General features: G+C 39.5%; 2 protein-coding genes across 5 annotated transcripts in view; one reads left to right on the top strand and one right to left on the bottom strand.

The window, feature by feature from the left end:
* Nucleotides 1-23,650, bottom strand: part of LOC109962148 (MAM domain-containing glycosylphosphatidylinositol anchor protein 2) — a 178,469-nt gene that overhangs the window by 126,512 nt on the left and 28,307 nt on the right. The gene's annotated exons all lie outside the window — the stretch shown is intronic.
* Nucleotides 11,594-13,469, top strand: LOC109962249 (low choriolytic enzyme-like). Its single transcript, XM_020603784.1, has 7 exons — nt 11,594-11,696; nt 11,861-11,923; nt 12,082-12,228; nt 12,322-12,439; nt 12,900-13,078; nt 13,166-13,247; nt 13,337-13,469. The coding sequence occupies exons 1-7, from the start codon at nt 11,594-11,596 to the stop codon at nt 13,467-13,469; spliced, it is 825 nt and encodes a 274-aa protein (XP_020459440.1).

Here is a 23,650-nt window from a genome sequence, read left to right as displayed (position 1 = left end):
TCCGTGACTGTTCTTGAATGGCCCAGCCAGAGCCCTGACTTAAACCCAATTGAGCATCTCTGGAGAGACCTGAAAATGGCTGTCCACCAACGTTTACCATCCAACCTGACAGAACTAGAGAGGATCTGCAAGGAGGAATGGCAGAGGATCCCCAAATGCAGGTGTGAAAAACTTGTTGCATCATTCCCAAAAAGACTCATGGCTGTATTAGCTCAAAAGGGGCTTCTACTAAATACTGAGCAAAGGGTCTGAATACTTATGACCATGTGATATTTCAGTTTTTCTTTTTTAATAAACCTGCCAAAATGTCAAAAATTCTGTGTTTTTCTGTCAATATGGGGTGCTGTGTGTACATTAATGAGGAAAAAAATGAACTTAAATGATTTTAGCATATGGCTGCAATATTACAAAGAGTGAAAAATTTAAGGGGGTCTGAATACTTTCCGTACCCACTGTACGGCTGTTTTCTTTAAAATGTGTTGTGAAAACAAGGAAAATGAGTAAATGTAAAGTCTGTTCAATTGACTACTTCTTTAAATTGAAAAGCATTGAAGTGCTGAGTGGTCTAAAACGTAGATGGATCTGGTAGAATAACATAAAACATGCACAATCACACACACACCTCTGCGTTTTCATTCCTTGTACTTTACATTGACTTATATTCATTTCCTGTAGTCTGATCCTAACCTTAACTATGACCACTACTTGCCTTACCCTAACCCTGATCCTAACCTTAACTCTAACCTCACCCTAACCTTAAGCCATGTTGCCACCCTAAAATCCAGTGATTTCGGATGGTCAAGTCCCCACAATGTGAGTGTGTTAACAGGTTTCAGTCCACATAATGTAAGTAATACAAAGGCAGACACACACACACATATAACAAAATACATTTCACTGGAAAGATAAAGCTTGAATCATACTCAGACCTCTGCACTATCATCTAATCTAATGGCTACTTTAACTTAAGGCATGTGTTATAGGGCCAATAAAACGAACATGACCAGCATTCACTGAACATGTCCTTGGCTCGTGTACACCAGTACAGTTTTATGAGGAACAAACTTGTAGGCCTTTACGAGCGCATGCTGGTAAATTTAGACTCTCATTAAAGACTGCAACAGCAAAGCTGTACCTGCTAGCTCATGGTATTAAGACAGGTCATTAGGCAGAGGTATGAAACTATACTTTGTCTACCAACAATGCTGCACAATCACACACTTTTAGTAGTACTGTATGGCAGCCCAAGTATCACAGTGTTACACTTAAGTAGGCCTTTGTGGGTCTTTGCTATCTCATTCTCTGTTCTCTGTTGATAGGCCGAACTCTGGCCAGCACTCGTACAACTGGCTGACGCAAGGCGGCAGATTTCTTTGTGGTTGGCTAGTAGTAAGCCAGCAACAGCTCACTGAGAATAGAGTATCTGGCAACCCTCTGAAGAATGGGTGCTCCCCGCCAAGAAACTGTCTGATGATTGGCTGTTGTGACTCCAGAGTGAACTGATTGTCCTATCAATGCCCACAGCACAGGCTGGCTGACAGTGCTGCCTGCTGGCTGTCTTTGCAATATGCAGCTATCCATAACACCTGCATATGTCCATGTCTTTGAGTGTGTGTGTTTATGTGTGTGATTGAGTATGTGACTATATACCATCCATAACTTTTCCAGTGGGGACCTGTACAGCTAAGCACTGCCAGCAGGCTCTAACACCTCATTATTCTAAGCCAGGCAGGAAATGGGTTTTAAAGCGTTCTCACTGAGCTATGCTCTTGAAAACAGGGGCTACAGGTCTTCTAATATCTGCAGCACAGACCTGATAATACTGTAATATCACAAAACACAAACTGCTACAGTCTTGTGCAAATTAATTTGGACCTGAGAGTTTGATTTAACAAATTAGAATTTTTCTGCTGAGTCTTGTTAACTCGGCACATACTGTAGCTGCTTACCTCATGTGATGTTAAATACAGTTCAGCAAAATGATGAAGATGAAAAATAGCAAAGCCTAAAGCTTCATTAAGGGACTTTCTACATTTGGGTGTAGAAAAATAGTTGAAACAGTTGGCCTATATGCACTAACTGGGGAATTTAAAGTACTGCAGGTGAGGAGAAGAAGAAGACAAATTAGGAAGAAAAGCTATACATTAATCAGCAATATGCATACTATGTGACATTATTATCCACTATATATTCATTCTTAAAATTAAACATGAAATTTACATGGTGATGGTTTTGTCACATATACTGTCACACACAGCGTTTAAGAAAGTTAAATCAAAATAAAAAGGTAACAAAAAATAGTACTAGTCAGTACTATGACAGTACTAGTCATTTCTGAGTGGTCTGTTAAACATGAGAATAAGCAAGCTGATTTCACATACCTATAAAAAAAAATCCTCATGAACCTGGCTAGAAAGATAAGACCCATGTATTATGTAATGGGATAGAATAAATTGTTTAATTTGTTAATTTGCTGAACAGGGAAGGTTGATTTTTGATCACCTCAAATCTAAGTTTTGGATGTGTATGTACAGTACTAAAGGTTTTCTAACAGTACAATTGCCCTATTTCATAGTGACATCAGGGAGTAAACTGTGTGGCATTCTGGGATTTTTAGGGGGCTCGCCTATTGTTTCAAGTTCAGAATCAAAGAAGCATTTTATTACAAGGCCAGTGAAGTTAGAGATGTGGTAGTGTCAGTGCATACATTAATGTACTTACTGCTAGCTTAGATCAGCATTTGTTTAGAGTTCTAGGCAGTTTGTGATTATATAGTGACAGTTTAAAACAGAGTTTCTTTCATTTCATGCCATGGCATACTGACGATAGCACTAACACCTCATCATCTACTAACTAATGTAACTATTAAGCTGTTCTATTTGCATGGTGCATAGCCGCAGTGTTAACACAGCATATTAAAGATACAGTATCTTGATCTTTTTGAGATTTGCTGAATGAATAAATAAAGTTTATGGCCACTTTCTGCAGATAGCTTAGTTAATGTGTGATTATATTAAAGTTACAGTTGTCCATTGAATACCACCGCAAACCCAACAAAAAAAACAGCTTAATGGCTATGCTGGTAGATGATGTAGTGTTATCAGTATCATGACATAAATAGTGAAATCTCTTAAATACAATCTGTACATCACACTCTGTCTTACTGCTGTCATGTTGCCAGTGAGACCCCTGAAAAAAAATCCCAAAATGTAACACACTGTTTACAATGTGACGTCGCTGTGAAATAGGGCAACTGGTTTGGAAGCCAACTGTGCTCCAATATGTAGCTTACATAAAAGTGTTGTGGAAAAGTGAAACCCCTATTGCACATACACTAAGAATGGATGTCTGTAAAGCATGAATTTTCTTAATTTTTATAGAAAAACATACAACATGAGAAACAAATTACTTTGCAAAGTAAACAATTTGTCTTTATCAATTTGACATTTTTAAAAGCAAACAGAAACTAAAATATATACATTTTAAATGTTTCATTATATTTTCACATCAAAATATACTGTCTACACTAAACTTCTGACAGAAGGGTTTATACCAGGAGCTGTAGCCTGAAGGAGGGTAAACAGGCTTCTTTAGCATCATCAGCTCTAGACGAGGGGTGAAAAATGGATGAGTCACACTCATCCTTCCTTCAAAATTAGTTTTGATGTACCCTTGGGCAAGGCTCCTTCATGATACAGTTTGGTATCTGCTCAACAGATACAATGAAGACTGGGTGGGACCATATGGAAAGAAGATGGGAAGTTTTATAAAGCTCACATTGCCATTAAAGTAAAGGTTAAAAAAAATCTACAGCTGACCACAGTTTGTAGATTTTAGTCTACAGATGTCAAAATAATACATATGTATAGATATAGCACCCTTCTTCTCCTGTAAGCAATCCACTGCAACCTGATTTATTAGCAAGGCAGCCAATAAATCTGAATACTCGTTTCTCTAAACAACCCATGTCTGTTTTTGTTCATCACAGTCTGATGGCCAAAGCACAGTCTTTACCACTGAGATCAACACTGTTTAAGCAGACGAGCTTCAATAATGAATACAGAGCTTTACAGCCAGGCACTAATTGAGCCTTACTGTAGTTATTGTTTAGAGCGATGCATTTTAGATGGAAATGTACAACAATAGGTCACACCCAGTATAAAGTGAAAAGCTCTTTGTGACTCTAAAGGATTGTAAAGGCCACAGTGGCTGTTTAGTTTAATAGAACAAATATATGTTCAGAGTGGTGGAGCAATTCTGTCAGCAAACAGAATCTCCACCGCTACAGAGTGGCTGGCGTGGACAAAATGGACACCAAAGAAAAAGCTGTGTTTTTCAGACAGGTTTACAGTATTCATTCATCACAGTATTCGTGGTTCACAAGCAATCAATAATGTCACATGATACAGTTTAATAGTCACATAGTACTTTCCACCAACATTCTCTGGCTGGAAGAAAAGCAAAGCAGCATCAAAACAAAAACATGTACAGAGTGGTGAAGCAACGCTGTCAGCAAACAGAAAACCAACAACAACATTGATTGTTCCCTCTACATAAAAGTGTTTTTCTCACTTTTTGAAGTGTCATGCAGTTAATATGAGAAATGCTGATATTAAAGTATGGTGTGATTGAGACTTTTGTGAAAAAAATAAATAAACAGACTTCACAACCATGGGATTGCTTCCAGCCTCTTCTTATGACTATCATTACATTTATTACTTTTACATTTGATTCACTTTTTAAGTGCATATTCTGGGGATTAGTTGTCTATGAATTGCTTAAATGGGAGCATGGAATTCTTTGTTTCAAAAGGTGTGTCAGGTGTTATTTTTGGGTTCAAACTTTGGGACAGGCCCACATCTCTACTTGACTTTGACTTGGTATTAATGACTTGTGTGACTTACTTCCACCTCTGCTAAGTACAGTTCCCTGCTGATTTTGAAATATGTTCAAAATGACCAAGTGGTTCAGATTTAAGCCCACTGAATCCATCATAAAGAAGAGTAAAGTTTATACAGTAGGAAGACAAAGGGGAAAGTATGAAAAATGAAGCTAAACATGATACTGGGAAAACGCCGTGCTACATTTTTACTCTGACAGCTGATAGTTTTGTGAAACTTCTCTGCTTAATGTGCAAAAGTTTGGAAAGAAATAAGAAACCTTTTTGTTTGTGTAGCACTAGACTGACATCCACTTCAATAAGATGTACTCTTTCCTGCAGTTGAAGAGGCATTAGGAACAAAACTCAACTGAATGGATGGGTCATACATCAGTGAGCATTACTCATGCTGTGCTGTGACTCTAAAACACAAATTGGATTACCTGTGTACCCACGTGGATCACTGGAATAGGACAGGCACAGGCATACAGACAGCTCACAGGCGCACGCACACAAACATCAAGAAAGTACATGTAGCCGTGCATGTGCATAATGCATGATGCAAAATTTACAAACCCACATGGTTTCTGTGGGCTTGCAGTAAGGGCAGATCACACATATAGTACCTGCAATCTGCCTCTTTGTAACACACACACACACACACAGAGTGCAATTTTTGTTACCCAATAATAAATGTCACATTATTGTGATGTACAGCAGAGGACCACATCACATAAAGGTTGCCATGATGGAACCTCTATTTGAAGATGCCAGCCTTGACATGTGAATTCAGATTCTAATACCGTTTACAGCTCTGTGAAGTCAGACAACACCCCTCTTCTCCTGTAAACAATCTGCTGGAACCCAATGATTTATTAGCAGGCACCCAACAAATCTGCATATACTCATCTCTCTAAACAACTTGTATCTGGATTTTGAGTTTTTAGAAGCCTGTTGTTGTTTATCACAGTCTGTCGGCCATGGCCCGGTATTTACCTCCGAGTTCATCACTGTTTTAGCAGTGGAGCTTTACAGTCAGTCACTAATTGAGCCATAGTTATTATTTAGAGCAACACATTTTAGATGGAGATGTACAACAATAGGTGTAAACGGATTGTGATTCTCAGGGGTTGTAAAGGCCACAGTGGCTGTCCAGAGGTTTTGTTAAGACATACAGTACACTGAAATTGTCTGTAGCACTGGAATTGCTAGTGATCAAGCTGTTATTGAGCTAGAAAAAGGTTTAGAATCTACTACTTCACCGCAGTGGCTGCACATATTAAATGAGAGCATGGAATTCTTTGTTTCAAAAGGTGTGTCAGGTGTTATTTTTGGGTTCAAACTTTGGGACAGGCCCACATCTCATGTGTAGACTCCCTGCTAGTTAAAAAGGCCATCTGAAATCTGCTGCTCAGTGAGCCGACAGCCGCCTCTGGTCACTGTAATCCCCCTAGAATGAGATTATCCCTGTGTGGAAACAGTTTGCCGGGGTGGGCAGGGTACACCCATACAGCTGTGTGTCTATGGCAGAGCCCACTGAAGCCCTAACAGTAATCTGTGTGCACATCCACACCTTGTCAGCCTGCATATAAACTCGGCCCTGACTGGGGATAAGTCTGACACATATGACATTACCACCTCTATTCTGAAGTGAGTATTCAGTCATGTTATTACAGGGAAGTTAGTTTCTCACAATATTAGCACAGATTTTCTATATTCAATAAAAAAGTGAAGGTTTTTTGTTTGTGATTGTTTTGTTTTACTTTTGTTACACAAATGCTCTGAAACTTCATGCAAATAAATATTTTCTTTTGTTGATAGATGGATGTGGTTCCAAAAACCAGGAACAAATTCCTTTCTGTGGCCAGTCTAACAAATATATGGAAATCCCTTTAGTGTTAAGTGACAATTATGGTTGGTTCAATATTTGCGCTGAGTTTCTACCATGAACGCAGTCAGAGCGACTGTGTTGGATATAGCAGAATCACGTGGGCCAACATCGAAGAAGGTAAGAATCTCACAAAGACATTTAATATTGATTCAGATTCATTTCTTTTACTCAGTTGGGTATTTACTGGTCTTCTGTTTTTATTAGGTTATGTCAGTGACAGTAAAAGGCAGACACAGATAATCTCGACACTCCATATGATTACTCATCTATAATGCACTATGGAAGGTAAGGTAGAACAGAAACCTGATGCAAATCCTAGTCTGGAAACAAATGCATGAACATTTCTTTTTTGTCTAATTACCACTATTTTGATCTGTAGAAGTGCTTTTGGAAAGAACGGACTGGAATCCATAAATCCTATCCCTGACACGTCTCTTCCCATCGGCCAGACGAAAGGCGTCTGACATCAATATTCTCAGGATCAACAAGCTCTACCAGAGCAAAAATAAAATGGATAGAGGATTACTGCAGTATGTTTTGATTCTGATGCTTGTCATATGAATATGAAAGTATGATAATAAAATGTTGAGATATCATGGATCTTTGTGTTTTTTTATTTATAATACAGAATCTTTACTGACATACAACCAAAAAAAGTTATCTCACTGTCACCATCTTCTTTTACTCTCAGGGACAGTTCTCTCAGCACAAAAACCTTTTCAGTATCATTTTCAAACCCACCTCATAAAGCACTTGACACCTCATCTATCAAAAACACTCATTCCCTGAAAGGACTATGTAACTGAATCGTGGCTTAATCAATCATATTACTGCAATACATCTGATTTCATTTACTATTCACATGGCTCTTACAAGTCGGGTAATTCACACCAATTATGATGGTGTTTCTACTTAATATATTTGTTCCTTTTTCTCTGAATGCCAATTAGTTAGAACAGGATGTTTAGCTTCTCAGACTGACTCCGGTATAAAGAACAATGAGAGAGAGAACAAAGAGACAGAGGGAAACAGATGGAGGGCTACTTTTAGAAAGTCAAAGATTCAGTTTGAGAAAAAAACAAATAAATCGATTTCTGTGAGTCACTAACACTATAAAAAAGAAACGTGTTACCTAAAGATGTTCAGCTAGAGGACAAATTAGTCAGACAGTGAGAAAATAATAGAAGAGATATCCGATTTATTTGAACAACAACATATAAAAATGAATTATAAATTTGATTAAAGGGGATGCCAACATGAATGCAGTGCACAGAAATGTTAATTGTTATTTTGACATGCAGTCATATGGAGAGCAAAACAGAGGGGGAGTAAATAGGGCATCTGTGTCAGGTCAGACAACCAACAGGAGGAGGAGGAGGAGCTGGAGTGTGTAAGAGGCAGCAGAGCAGGCTAATGTGTTTCATTCCACAGGGCGGTTAGCATGGCAGCAGACTTCCTGGCACATACTCCCACCGAACACCAGTGCAGCGATTGTAAATGTTAAGCACGTTGTTTAATAGTCCATTACGTAAATTGATATTGCTCATTGACTGTTGTCCTTGGCTGCCCACGTAGTGTCAGAGAAAAAGACTGAGATGTACTCTAGCACAGTGGAGGGCTAATAGGGTATGCCATCACTGTTGTTTGTGGTTCAGGATCAGTGTGCCAAATCCTCCCATCTGCTTCACTACCTCCCACCTAGCGAATCCACCTACTGTACCAACACTGTTAAAAGTCACCCTGAAATGTGTAATATATATTTAACATGTGTGTTCAACATACTTGGCAAATAAAGCAGATTCTAAACTTGTGTAGAGCTGGAACTGCTGATTATACTTATTATTATCAATTAATCTGCAAGTCAGTCATTTTGATTAATCATTTGCCAAAATGTCAAGAAAAGGTTGCATTATTTTTCTAGAGCCCAAAACAATGTTTTCAGATGTCTTTTTATATCTGAGTAACAGGCCAAAAGTAAAACATATCGAAAAGCAGCAAACACTCACAATGAAGAAGCTGAAACTAGAAAATCATTTTGGCGTTTTTGCTTGAAAAACATCTTAAATAATCAATTATTGCCAGTTGATTATGAAAACAGTTGCCACCTGATGTTCTGTTGATTGGCCAGTCAATGAATTGATGAACCTTTATCATTTTACTATCATGATACAAATAAAAGCAGAAAAACAGGCACATTGTAGAAACTGGAACCAACACTTGCTTGGCACTTTCTTCATTTGTCAAATTAGCTGCTGATTAACTTTCAAAAAATCCTGTAATACATCCAGCTTTATGCCAATAAGTGTGTATGGTAATAATAATATGTATATATTTTGTGTGTATGTAAAATCCTATTTATAATACAGCCTGAAAAGTAATTTTTGTGGCCAGTAGGTAACAAAATGTCAAACACTGTCGTCCTCATATTATGTTATTTTTAAGGTCTCCCACCATCCCCATCTTATAAACCTACAAATTGTGACAGCTCTTAAAGTGACACGTCAGCACAGTGCCACAGTATATTACTGCCTGTTCACTGATGAAAAATCTTTTATTACTGTAAGTCACCATGGTTGCAGTATGGCAGCACCATCTTTTATTGTTTTGTTTTCTACCTTCAGAAAACCCAGGCTTGCAATATTAAGATGTGTGACAGCTGTACTGCATATTAAACAGACCTACAGTGTTTGTTACACCTCTCACAGGTCTTATACCTGTATACTTATCTATGCACTGCAGCGCACTCAAAGCACTTTCACACTATTCTCATTCACCCATCCACACTCCCAAACACACGCTCACTCACGATATCAACGGGAGCAACTTGGGGTTCAGTGTCTTGCTCAAGAACATTTTGCCTGGAGAAGCTGTTAATCGAACGGCCAACCCCCCAAGCAGGAGACAACTTGCTCTATCACCTGAGCCACAGCCACCCTGCAAACATTTACAGTGTACAGTGTTGTGTTTCACAAACATGTGAGCAGTGCAGACTTTAAAATCTGAATGGTATATGAATTACAGACAAAGGACAATCTAAATGACAGAGGTGGAGGACTTGAGTCACAACTCGACTCGAGTCAGAGTCGCAAATTTGAGGACTCAAGACTTGCTTGACTAACTACGGTAAAAGACTCAACTTGACTTTGACTTGGTATTAATGACTTGTGTGACTTACTTCCACCTCTGCTAAGTACAGTTCCCTGCTGATTTTGAAATATGTTCAAAATGACCAAGTGGTTCAGATTTAAGCCCACTGAATCCATCATAAAGAAGAGTAAAGTTTATACAGTAGGAAGACAAAGGGGAAAGTATGAAAAATGAAGCTAAACATGATACTGGGAAAACGCCGTGCTACATTTTTACTCTGACAGCTGATAGTTTTGTGAAACTTCTCTGCTTAATGTGCAAAAGTTTGGAAAGAAATAAGAAACCTTTTTGTTTGTGTAGCACTAGACTGACATCCACTTCAATAAGATGTACTCTTTCCTGCAGTTGAAGAGGCATTAGGAACAAAACTCAACTGAATGGATGGGTCATACATCAGTGAGCATTACTCATGCTGTGCTGTGACTCTAAAACACAAATTGGATTACCTGTGTACCCACGTGGATCACTGGAATAGGACAGGCACAGGCATACAGACAGCTCACAGGCGCACGCACACAAACATCAAGAAAGTACATGTAGCCGTGCATGTGCATAATGCATGATGCAAAATTTACAAACCCACATGGTTTCTGTGGGCTTGCAGTAAGGGCAGATCACACATATAGTACCTGCAATCTGCCTCTTTGTAACACACACACACACACACACACACACACAGAGTGCAATTTTTGTTACCCAATAATAAATGTCACATTATTGTGATGTACAGCAGAGGACCACATCACATAAAGGTTGCCATGATGGAACCTCTATTTGAAGATGCCAGCCTTGACATGTGAATTCAGATTCTAATACCGTTTACAGCTCTGTGAAGTCAGACAACACCCCTCTTCTCCTGTAAACAATCTGCTGGAACCCAATGATTTATTAGCAGGCACCCAACAAATCTGCATATACTCATCTCTCTAAACAACTTGTATCTGGATTTTGAGTTTTTAGAAGCCTGTTGTTGTTTATCACAGTCTGTCGGCCATGGCCCGGTATTTACCTCCGAGTTCATCACTGTTTTAGCAGTGGAGCTTTACAGTCAGTCACTAATTGAGCCATAGTTATTATTTAGAGCAACACATTTTAGATGGAGATGTACAACAATAGGTGTAAACGGATTGTGATTCTCAGGGGTTGTAAAGGCCACAGTGGCTGTCCAGAGGTTTTGTTAAGACATACAGTACACTGAAATTGTCTGTAGCACTGGAATTGCTAGTGATCAAGCTGTTATTGAGCTAGAAAAAGGTTTAGAATCTACTACTTCACCGCAGTGGCTGCACATATTAAATGAGAGCATGGAATTCTTTGTTTCAAAAGGTGTGTCTGTTATTTTTGGGATCAAACTTTGGGACAGGCCCACATCTCATGTGTAGACTCCCTGCTAGTTAAAAAGGCCATCTGAAATCTGCTGCTCAGTGAGCCGACAGCCGCCTCTGGTCACTGTAATCCCCCTAGAATGAGATTATCCCTGTGTGGAAACAGTTTGCCGGGGTGGGCAGGGTACACCCATACAGCTGTGTGTCTAAGGCAGAGCCCACTGAAGCCCTAACGGTAATCTGTGTCCACATCCACACCTTGTCAGCCTGCATATAAACTCGGCCCTGACTGGGCTTCATCACTTCATCCTCACTGAGCAACATCTGAAGCATCAGCACCTTCACATGAAGATGGATCTCAAAACTACGGTTTCTCTTCTGCTGCTGCTGCTTCTGGGCTTCTGTAATGGTCACAATGACAATGTAAGAAATGACTCACTAAACGCTATAGTGTGTTATGTTTTTGTTTAAGTACTGTAACATGAAGTAAAGAGGTTTTTCCCATTTCTTTTCACAGGCTCAAACCAACAGTGGTAAGTGTAGACAACAGACCACATCTATCACACCTTACAGTGTTTGTCATGGTTGTATGATATCTGTTGTTCTTCCATTCATTAGCGAACTCAGAAGATAGGTCTGACACAGAGGACATTACCACCACTATTCTGAGAATGAACAAAGGCGAGTATTCATGACATTACAGGGACGAAGACGGAATGTTAGCTTCTCATGATATTAGCACAGATATTCAATAAAAATCTTTTTTGCTGTTGTTATTTTTAACACAAATGTCTTACGTTAATGTTCTGAGACTTCATGAAAATGCTTTTTTAAAACAGCATCTACTGATTTTCTGCTGGAAGGAGATGTGATCATTCCAAAAACCAGGAACGCTATGAAATGTCTCGATGGCACAAATTCCTGTCTGTGGCCAAAGTCTGCTAATGGACATGTGGAAATCCCTTTTGTGATAAGTGACAAATATGGTTGGTTTAATTTTTAAATGTAACGTCAAAATGGATTGTGTATGTTAACATGTCTCTAACCTACTGATTTGGTACTATTATGCACAACTGTAGACAACACCGACACGAAGAACATCAAAACTGCCATGCATGGTATTCAGTCAAGAACCTGCATTCGCTTCATTCCACATACAAAGCAGGATGGGTACTTAAGCATTGAACCAAAAGCAGGGTAAGTGAAATAACTACAACACTCCTGTATTTGAAGGGAGAGAGCACACGCTGTAAATAGTGGAACACTCAAGACAATTGCATCTACAAACCAGTAAAAATGGAAGATGGATAATGACCACAAAGAGGCATGATCTGATTAAAAACAAGAAAATGGTAATTTACTACAAATTAAACAATTCAACCTTGTCATTTGTTTGCTTATATAAAGGAGAGGTGGAGGGGGCAGGGGGCATTTAACATGGGGCCCATTGTCTTATAATCCTGCACAAGAGTTACAACTACAGCATCAATCTTACTTTTCACTAGAGCAGGAAGTGCTTTTCAAATCCAGCTCTCTTTCCATCATTTGGTCAAATTTTAGTTTTTTTTATCTGTAGTTGATAGCTACAGCTCAGTTTCCATAATAATTATATATTCTTTTTATGTGCTATTCTATTTTTCACTCTCTGGACTATTAGCTGTGCTTCTTTACTGGGTTATACCGGAAACAAGCAGGTTGTGTCACTGCAAAGGTATGGCTGCGTAACCAATGGCATCATCCAGCATGAGCTGCTGCACGCACTGGGTTTCTACCATGAACACAGTCGCTCCGACCGCGATGGGTATATCAGAATCAACTGGGCCAACATCGAAGAAGGTAAGAATCTCACAAAGACATTTAATATTGATTCAGATTCATTTCTTTTACTTGGTTGGGTATTTACTGGTCTTTTGTTTTTACTAGGTTATGCCAGTGACTTCGAAAAGGCAAACACAAATAATCTCGACACTCCATATGATTACTCATCTGTAATGCACTATGGAAGGTAAGGTAGAACAGAAACGTGATGCTAATTTTAGTCTGGAAACACATTTCTGAACATTTTGGTCTCATTGCTATTTTTGAAATCTGTAGGACTGCTTTTGGAAAGAATGACCTGGAAACCATAACTCCTATCCCTGACGAGTCTGTTCCCATCGGCCAGAGGAATGGTGTGTCTGACATCGATATTCTCAGGATCAACAAGCTCTACCAGTGCCTTAAATAAAACTGGAGAGAGAATTGCAGCAATATGTTTAGATTCTGACACTTGTCACATTAATGTGAGAGTATGATAATAAAATGTTGAGATTTCATGGATGTTTTTGTGCGTGCTTCGTCATTTACAGCATGTCCTGTTCACATAGATGGTGATAATTACCAGATAGGAAGGATGTAGTGAGCTTCAGAATATCACAAACTCTGCTACATCAGCTTTAACTATTTTTGTTTTAATCTGTTTCCCACCAGCCACCAAAACTATAGAAGTGCAATACTAAATAACTAGAATGCTCTTTTAAAGGATAAGTTCAGTCAATTTTTATTTATCTTCACCAATCCCCACACAGAGACTAAAGTAAACAATGATTTGCCTCTACCCATGATTAATGTCATTATGTCTATCTTGGATCAGCTTATTTGTGTGTGCCATAGACCACCATTGTTGTTCAAAAACAATTAACACATCAGTGAAACACAACATTGCACTGGGTGACATATTACCTCATTACAAAACACAAGGCCCTAAAATTTGTGACGAACATCCAGAGATCTTGTGCATGGGCCCTTGACTCTTGCTCATTTCAGATGCTGGAAAAGGCTATGACCCTTGCATTTTGGTACGAGGAAGCATGCCAATTTGTAGCGCAAGGATTCTTACTCTTTGTCTTTTTGCTTCTAAAGAAACAGATTAGATCACATCAGCCACCATAATTTAGCAGGAGCAACTGTATGAATGCAGTAAAATCCTGTTGTTTAAAATAAAACTTTTAAAATCTTACTGTTTCTATAGTTACTGTATTGTCTCTCATTTCTCAATCTTATATTCAGTAAGTAAACAAATCTGGGACATTTTGGTGAAGACAAAAATGAATATAATTGCATATAAAAAAAAGTCTGAAGGGCAAATATGCTGCAATATCTTCATAAATGAGTGAATTTCCATTTTGGCTCATAATAATTAAGTTTGGGATTTGTACACTATTGAAGAGTAAAGTGTTATCAGTGAGCCAAACTTTGCAGGTGCTGCTTCTCTGTGGAAAAGCAGAGATGTGGTAGGACACAAGATAAACTTTTCTCCTACTACTCCCTAACCCTGCAGAGGAATTAGCTTTTTCACTTGGCTGCATCGTACACTGTTGGATGTGTGTGTGTGTGGGTGTGGGTTTCACCCTTTGAAATACTATGCAGTGTTATTCTTCTGCATTCACCCTAGTGAGAAAGAACAGTGCTGGGTGAGGAGGGAGTTTCAGGGTGAGATATAGGATTAGGATGCCTAGAAGAGACAACAGATTCCCATTGAGCCAATTCCCCTCTTTCCATAATCTTTATTGCACTAATCGTTATGACAGCATTGCATGTCATTCTCCAGTGTTCTGATGTAAATGTAGCTAAAGATGCCCTGACGCAAGCAGCACTCTGAGAAAGCTAGTGAATCTGTATAGTGTGGATGTCCACAGGGCCTTTAATGTTTCATAGTTTCAGCTCATATCAATCGTTCTGCCCATGAAATATTTAAAATCTACTTGTTTATTGAAATGCTTAATGTCCCAGCTCTGTTCTTGCTCCAAGAGACTTTCAGGCAGCTATAAATTAAAATATTTCTGCAGATGCTGACTGAAATAAGATTACTAATGAGCCCGAAATCCCATAACTTAAGTACAAAGAGAGTATCACCAGAGCATACTGTGGCTCCAACATAGCCTAATAACAACATGAATTTGAAAAGAAAAAAAAAACAGAAGAAACATTTGCTTGTGGGGATCATTTGATTTTGCAGTCTGTGGTCTGCACATCTGTGCGTCTGATTTCAAAGCATATCCTGGGTCACAAGCAAGTCAGCTGTTAAATGCCCCTTTTGAGAGAGAGATGAAAGCAGTGCTCATAAAACTAGTAAATTTAGTTATGGACACAATCAAAAGAAATAACAGATTGGCATACAAATTCAGGGAGTCTTTGTTGTTGCCCTGCAGGACCCAATGGAAATGATTTGCTGTGGGAGAGACAGAAGGCAGGCAAACGCTAACATGTGCTGTTGTTGACGCTTTCACTTAGCTTGTCTTCTGCAGATCTGATGACCGTGAGGAGCCATATACAAACTTCTAAGATGTCTGAACCTAGAATAGCACACTGAGAGGTTACTCTCTGTTGTCACTGCATTCTGAAATCTCATAAATACTTCACATACAGTATTGTCTACCTGAAACTGAGATTGTGGCTGACATTGCTTTAAATAAAAAAAGAACATTTCAGAAGACAGTGACCCAGGGTTGTATGAAAAGATTCTTACTAAAGATTGAAAAGGGAAAAAAGGAAACTACATGCGAATGAGCTCTATAAACAGGCCATGTGGCATTTTTATACAACAGCCTGTCTGTGTCAAAGAGGACTGATATTTTAAAAGGGCCTTTGTAAATGTGTAAATCAGACCGAGGCATTAGTCTACAATCCCTCTGAGCTGCGTTCGCAGAGCTGCACCACATCTCTGTTTGTCAGTGCTGAGAAATTGCAGCTGTCGAAAGTGATGCAGTCCCATTAGTGACGGAATCCAAGCTGAGACGGAGTCAGACAGAAAGCCACTGTGGGGACAAGATGATAACAAGGTACTCATTGGCGATGTGAGGGATGCTGTTGGTGCATCACTCTGTGTGTCTGCGTGTGATCGGAGCATAGGAGGAGATGGTGGGGTTAAGATAAGGAGAGTGAGAGAGAAGGCACAGAGAATGAGAAAGAGAGGGAATCGGTTAAGGGAGAATAGGGATGGGAGAGATAGGATGAGACAGGGAGGGGAACAACGAGACTGGGGAGCATGGAGGAGTGACTATGGCAGTAATCAGAGGAAGGCAACAGTGAAGCACAAGAATCAAGGGAGTTGACCAGAAACAGAGAAAGCGAGACAGAGAGGCCCAAAACTGTGTGTTAATGTGTGTGTGTGTGCACACTAAGAAATGCTTTACAATGCTTGTTTTCTAACTGTTAAATGACCACAGTAACTGACTCAGAGTTGAAGTGGTCTTTGGTTCTGGAACTGAAGACGAAGAGTTAAGTTTTCATTTAACCCGCTCAGCTGGGACACATGCAAATACTGGTGTGACAACCTTCAGTCCAAAAGCATTTACTTCCACTCAAAACAGCCTAGTGGCATAAGCAGCTACTGCAGCAAACTCCACTATATTTTCTGTCAGTTACTCAACACGTCCTTGTCTCCTGCTTCATAGGTTAACATAATTTTCAATTAATAATCAATTAATAATTATTAACAGCAATCGGTTATTCATTGACATGCCTATATGTGCCTGCGTGCACAAGAGCGGGCACCGTGTGAGCAGCATATCAGTGCATTTGAATGTTCATACTAAAGGTGGGATTGTGTAATTACTGCTATAGAAGTATAATTACAACCTTCAGACATAGCAATGACACAGGTTGGATGAATCTGACTTCTATAAATAGCAGAATAGATGACAGCTTCCAATCCCCACCAAGACTTGTAAGGGTGTTTATTTCATGTTTTATTAGCATCTCTGTGGTTCTCACAAATAGGATGCCCAGTCTTACTATTTTCTGCTAATTATCATGGTATTAGGCTGTATTTCATTCTAGTTGTCCTTGGTGGACTTGCCAATAAACCCAGGTGGATTGTGATTGTGCAACAGCTGTTTCTGATTTTCGGGTGATTATACTTTTTTTTTGTGGGGTTTTGTGGGGGGGGGCTTAATTAAGTTTTTGGTGATGGCTCCCAAATCATCTTTATGCTGATAAATTGGATCGTCATTTGCAATCAAACTGCGGTTTAATCACAGCGCAGTTGTATCATGAGTGCAGATGAAAAGCTAAACAAAATTGGCAAACAGACAGAGCATTACAGAGCAATCCCCAAACGCAGGAAGTTAAGTGTTAAGTGTTGAGCAACAACAAATACGTTATTAGAATTCCAGTGCTCCCAGATACAGCCAATAAGGGGGACTTATGATCTTTTTTTATCTAAATGTTTCTTTTTTTCTTTGTTTACAACATAATGTTCCTAGGAGGACATATTGTCCCTGCAGAGTTATGTTGCACATTTAAGATATTTTTAACTAAGTATACTTGTATATTGTCCAATTAAATCAGTAATTAATACAGCTACATTATGTTTCCAGGAACATGTAACACATTTGAAAAACAAACAACCATAATCGAGTGCCTCGCAAAGGCGGCTAAAGCACCAAGAACAAAGCGCGCAGGTCAAAAATCAAATTCACTTTGATTTCATGTTTGTAGGCTTTGATCTGTGCCGATTGCATTTCCCCACACATCCTCATGTCCCCGATGTACTTCCATCTTCTTGCCACAGACAACTAGAAAATGAAATTTCTTTTTCTTGAATGAATTGGTTGGAGAGCACATGAATGTCCACTCAGGCAATGTGATGTCTCTGTCTTGGAGCAAAAGTAGTGGTTAATTTGTGCCGGAACAAGCTGGATCAGGATCCGGCATGTCTCGAATTATGATCAGCACGCATTCTGACAGAACCGGCATCTCATTTACATATGAAAGAAATTGAATATATGAATAAGATATACAAAGTCTGAAAGTCTAATACTTTTGGTACAACTAGCCTTTTAAAGCAGCATATTAGACTAAAATTAGAATGATTAAATACAATAAAAACAGGCAGTTGGGCTAATTACGTCACAACATAACCAGCCCTCGCAGGTCATACCGGGTCAAGTGCACATTCATTGTAATGGTATGTATCCACGGAGTGAAAATGTGAAAAAGACAGGAGAATTTGCTAAAGTATTTCAAGTCGCAGCAGGGAGAAGTTAGTCAGAAATCACAAGTTAAACAGGACAAGCAAGACCCAGTTATAAAGCCTACAACTGTTAAGATAAGTACAAGCCAGTCTGATGATGATGTTATGGATATCAAATGGACATCGGACCGAAGCAAATCATGGAATAACATGAAAGAGGACTCCTGCCTCATGACTGCATTATGGGCTGTTTATAATAACTGAAGGTCAGAACACATTTATTTAACATTGCTGCATTACGTTGTATCTGGTGTGCTTTAAATTTGTTGCTTTAATATTCTGAATATACAGTAATGTTAATATATAGTGAATGAATAAGGCCCCAAATGTGGTCAGGCTTGCTACTGATTGAACAGATAAAAGGCCGTAGCCTCACAGTCCTAATGTATTTCACGCTACAGTAGCATCACTCATGTTCAACATTTATAACTCACACGTGCAAATGTGTCTTCGTATGTTATTTTTTTGGCTGCTACAAACACACAATAATGTTTTGCCTCTAAGCTGCTCCCTTAATGTGGAAACTAATGCTACAACAAACGCAACGGTCACTGAGGTTTTTCATTAAAGGACCTCCTCTCCCCACACTGACATGGTGGGTTATCACCAAGTGATATTCCAGGGACTTAGAATTTACAAATTAAGCACTAAGCAAAAGCACAAGGACATGCAAAATCAGAAGAAAGGTCAAGAGTGCAGCACAGAGGGGAGCCTTTAAAGGAACGTTTTGTCAGTTTCTTTGTGGGTGCCCAATTGGTGCTTCTGGGGACTATAGGCAATCGAAGCAATAACATTTTTGCAGACAGCAGAACTAAGATGTTTTCTTTTCATGTGAACAGTGCCTCCCTGTCTCAGTTCATATCACACACATGGCTCTAGTGAATTGTATTCCCCTTCCACTTGAAAATGGTTTCCATTCAAGAGAAAGCCTAAGTAGGGTTCTCATGTCATCATTGTGCTTTTACAGCAAGTGGAGAAACTTTCTACTTCTGAAAAGGAAAAAAAAATCCATTTGAGGTATATTTGAAACTCTAAATGGGCAGTTTCCCAGCGGTTGGCAGAAATGCATCCCTGAGCTGTTCATAAACTGTCAATATATCCAGAATAAGAAACCTCTCTGCTCCATCAACGGAAATTACAACAATGTGTAGTGTCGTGGCTATGCCCTCATGCTCTCGGTTCATCGTATCTGACAAAAAAAATGGAGAAGGAGGGAACAAAAGATCGGGCAGCTTTTCCAGCAACTCAGGCCTTTACATCAGGATTTAGGGGGTTGTGCTAGTGGTACTTTCAAGATGTGGTGAATGTAAACAGACAGGCGTGTCAGCCTGTAGTTGAAACAATAAAGTCTGATCATTTTTTCAATGCAACATGTCCGGAAAATGGTGCTGGTACATTACCGCAGTGCATATACTCATTAGCCTTTTCTTCACTTCACTGGTCACGATTATGAATGCTTTCATAATTTCTTATGAAATTATGTGTGTGAGAGTGTGTGTGTCTTTGCTAGAATGAGAGTTTTCATATGTGTGCATGACACAAGAGGAGGATATGTGCTAAAACTAGACAGATGCTCCTCTAGTCACTTTCTTTTCTTTCTTTGGTTTAAAGATCCCATGGCATAGTTTTCATTATTTCCTGACTTATCTACAATGTTACAATGGTGAATTATCATCTTAGACGTGACCTAAAGTTCAAAAAATGAGGTGTGTGTATGTTCTAGTACTTCTATGCAGAAGCAGCTCGGTTTATACACATCTCGCAAACTCTTGCTCATTGGACTTTTTTTCTCAACAATGTAAAGTCTTACATGATCTCATTGAATGGTCATACTCTCCAGGCCATTCCACATTCATGTGAGCTTGCCTGACATCCACAATTGCCAATGTAAAAGTGGAATATTTTGACTGTGCCCAGATTTGTGGATTTATTTTACCTCCTGCTGCTGCACTGTGACCAGAGGATATAGAGAAAAATACAGGGTCTGAGGTTACTGCATGTCAGGGACTTGCTGTTTTACCTTATCAGGTCTAACCAACAAGCAGCCGGCCTGTGAAACCCCCCGTGGCAGTAAATGGTTAGTTCATCAATGTTGGATTCCCTCGGAACACAGTACCTGTTTGTTTTGACTGCTTGAGGCGACTGTGTCTGCTGCATGTGATGTGTTGCTGGTTAACCAGCAGATTACCAACCCATGATGTTACTGTCAATGCTACGCTGCCTGCTGGAATTAATTTTGCTACTTTAGGACTGTATGTGGTCCTGTGACGGAAGAAGCAGTGGCCACTGGTTGGATTTATTGACCTTGGAGCTACTTGAAAAACAGTGATGTTTCCACTACTCAGTGGGACTTAACAGTAAGTTTAAAAAAGACACACACGAATTGCATGCCTGTTAATGTGTTTCGGTAGAGAAAGCTGAAAAGTTAATATGTATGAATTATGCCAGTTAAAACATAGGGTTCCTCAATTACCCACTTTGTTTAGAGTGCTACAAATCTCTTTTATTCTGTACATATACTGTTGTTTACCTATTTATGGAGGAGAAATTCAATTTTCTGTTGCAGTTTGTCGTGCTGTCCACTTCCATATTATGGCTCGAACACACCAGGTAGGGTCTGAGGTATTGTCATTGTCAAAAACATAACTTATTTGTCGAGGTTTTTTCTGTTTATGGGTTATCCTGGCTTCCTGGTCTTGTGTTGAAAAGTATTCCCCTGTCAAGATGTGTTTCTTGTGTTCAAAACTCAGATTCATGTAGCGCCAATCTCAATGGGGAAACAGATTTCGATACAAGACCAGCAGCAGGAGGTGTGCGCGTTCATGAACTATCCTTTCGTTTTCAGGAGGCTCTTGGGTTTTATTGTTCTGAAATAATTACAGACTATTTGTAATTACAATGGGTGCAAAGGTAATCTAGAGGTAACCAAGATTAAATATTAAGTGGCTGGAAATGAGCATGCCATGGGCTCTTTAAGTATCTTCAAGTGCGAGTCAAATAGTACATCCTGTGTCACATTGATAAACCCACTGGGTTTACAGCTATGACAATCTTGAAAATAAGTTTCAGTCCCAAGCACAAAAATGCTTTAACCTTGACCAGTAGTCATCACCAAACATCTCTGGCAAACCATTTTTAATCTTAAGCTGTTATCATTCACTGTCTTTCTCTAATAGGCTTTTCTCAACCAATTGAAGCTTAAGTGAAAGTTCAATGAAGTTCAATAAGGAAAATCTCTTCCCTTGCATTCTGCTTGTTCCACAATGGGCTGATGAGGGCTATTAATTTCAGATCAATTTCTCTCTGTCATCAGCTTTCCCACGCTGTCAAATCTTCCTCCACCTTTTATCCTGACATCGCCTTATCTGACCAATGATTTTTCTGCCTGTTTCTCCAGCCAATAAGTCACTGGTTGCCATTATTTAAAAACTGTTGCAATTCTGCCCACTAGTCTTTCAGACCTAAGATTGTGCAACCTACCTCATCCCCAGCCCCACTATAATCTCCTGGATGTCCAGGGTCACGGTCAGCCTTCCCATGATACTCCGAGCTCCTCTCCTCTCTCCTCACTCTCCATGCCTGGATGCATGCATGTCATTAACTTTGTGCCTCCTCTCTCCCGTAGTGTGTCCTCTCTCTCTTTCTCTCTCTCTCTCTCTCTCCATGTACCTTTCTGTAGGTATCCCTGGCTCCAGAGCTCTAAATTTCTGATGAACAGTCACCAGCCACATCAACCTGCCCAGTTTTTGTCTGTTTTGTTTGTTGTCTTGATGCTTGTATTTCTTTTCTCTCTCCTCTTTCCACTCACCCCAACCAGTCAAGGCAGAAGTCTGCCCACCAAGAGCCGGGGTCTGTTGGAGGTTTCTCCCATTAACAGAAGTTGTTCCTTTGAATTAATCAAAGTGTACGAACAACCTATGGTGTAAAAAGTACTCAAATCTGTAGTGATATTACACATACTCAGTTACATTTCAAAGTCCTGTATTCAGTGTACTAAAGGGGATTTCCTTCACGCTGGTCTATATATCCCTACCTCTGTTGAATTATTTTTATCCCAGGTGGGGAAAAAGTTTACTACCTCCTCATAACAACTAAGCTACTTTACCAATAAAATGCATAAAAATACTTTTAAAATACAGCCAAAGTTCTGCAACAGGACAACATTCTATAGTGCAAACAACAAAATCTGAAATGGACAATGAATGCCATCACTTGCTCTTGTGTGATATCAGAGATGACACTGCAACTCCGTGATGATTCTGGTTCCACTGGCCTGGTTCCATGCACAGCTTTTCAGAATCTCACTCATCAAGCACAAATAGTCTATTTCAATGTGAAAACTATAGATAGCAAGCCAAATTAAAGAAGAATAAAAAGAATTTAGAGGATCCAAATGGGCCATCTGATGAAGACAAGCACATCCTATAGGAAGAAGGCAAACCTCTACGCATGGCTTGGATAAAAATATATGGTAGCCTGTTTATTTTTAGGTTGACAGCAGGTTGTACTATTTCATTTTGAGACTAAATAGCGAAGTGATGCTAAGAGGGATTTACTTCTTGCATATTTTGATTTGCTGTCTATGATCTCAGCCCCAATTTCTCCAAATGAGGAAAGGACAAGGCATGAGTGAAAATTAAAAAAAAGAAACATAGACCTCATCACTCCTAGCCTAGAAAAAAAACTGCACCATTTTGGAAGTAGCTGTGTGAGGGGTGCACTACAGTAATAAAAATACAGTGTTTCTCCATGGAGTGTAAAATGGGAGGGTTTGGCAGTGTGCAGAAAGGGAGGACAGCAGGGGAGAATAGAAGGCGTGCAGGTCGCTGGGGTAATTTAGCTCTGATCACAGTGAGTGTTGTGAAGCCCGGGGAGAGAAGCCCATGCACCACATTGCAGCTGTTTCCAGAGTGCACTCTTATGATTGATCACCTCACACTCTAATTTAAAGTCAGTGGCATCCATAGATAGCTGTCAGAGAAGAGCAACATGTTACATCTCCTCACAGGCCAGGGCCCTCATTTCTCCGACTGTATAGCCGCCAAATGCCATATGAAGCCGTAGCAGCCCAATCAGTCCAGGAACAAAAAGAGGAGGAACAAGAGAACTCCCAGTAATCACTCATACAGCTGTTTTATGTCTGGCAGCAGTGACACAAAGTGTAAGGTGTTCACTGTTGATCTGAGTCAAAGATGGATTGCAACAGCTGCTGCTAACGCTGACTGAATGCAACACAAATGAAACTGAATGAAAACCCGGTTTGATCTCCAAAATCTACACCTTATAGTTACATTGTGTAGTTTAGAAATCGGTTTTAAAAGAATAGCAAACTCCCATGCTAAAACATCTCTGATCATCTGTTTTCTCCACTCGTGTGTACATTTGTCACTTTA

The sequence above is a fragment of the Monopterus albus genome, unplaced genomic scaffold (genome assembly GCF_001952655.1).
Source record: "Monopterus albus unplaced genomic scaffold, M_albus_1.0 scaffold62.1, whole genome shotgun sequence".
NCBI classification, from domain to species: Eukaryota; Metazoa; Chordata; class Actinopteri; order Synbranchiformes; family Synbranchidae; genus Monopterus; species Monopterus albus.
This window is presented reverse-complemented; position numbering and strand designations above follow the sequence as displayed.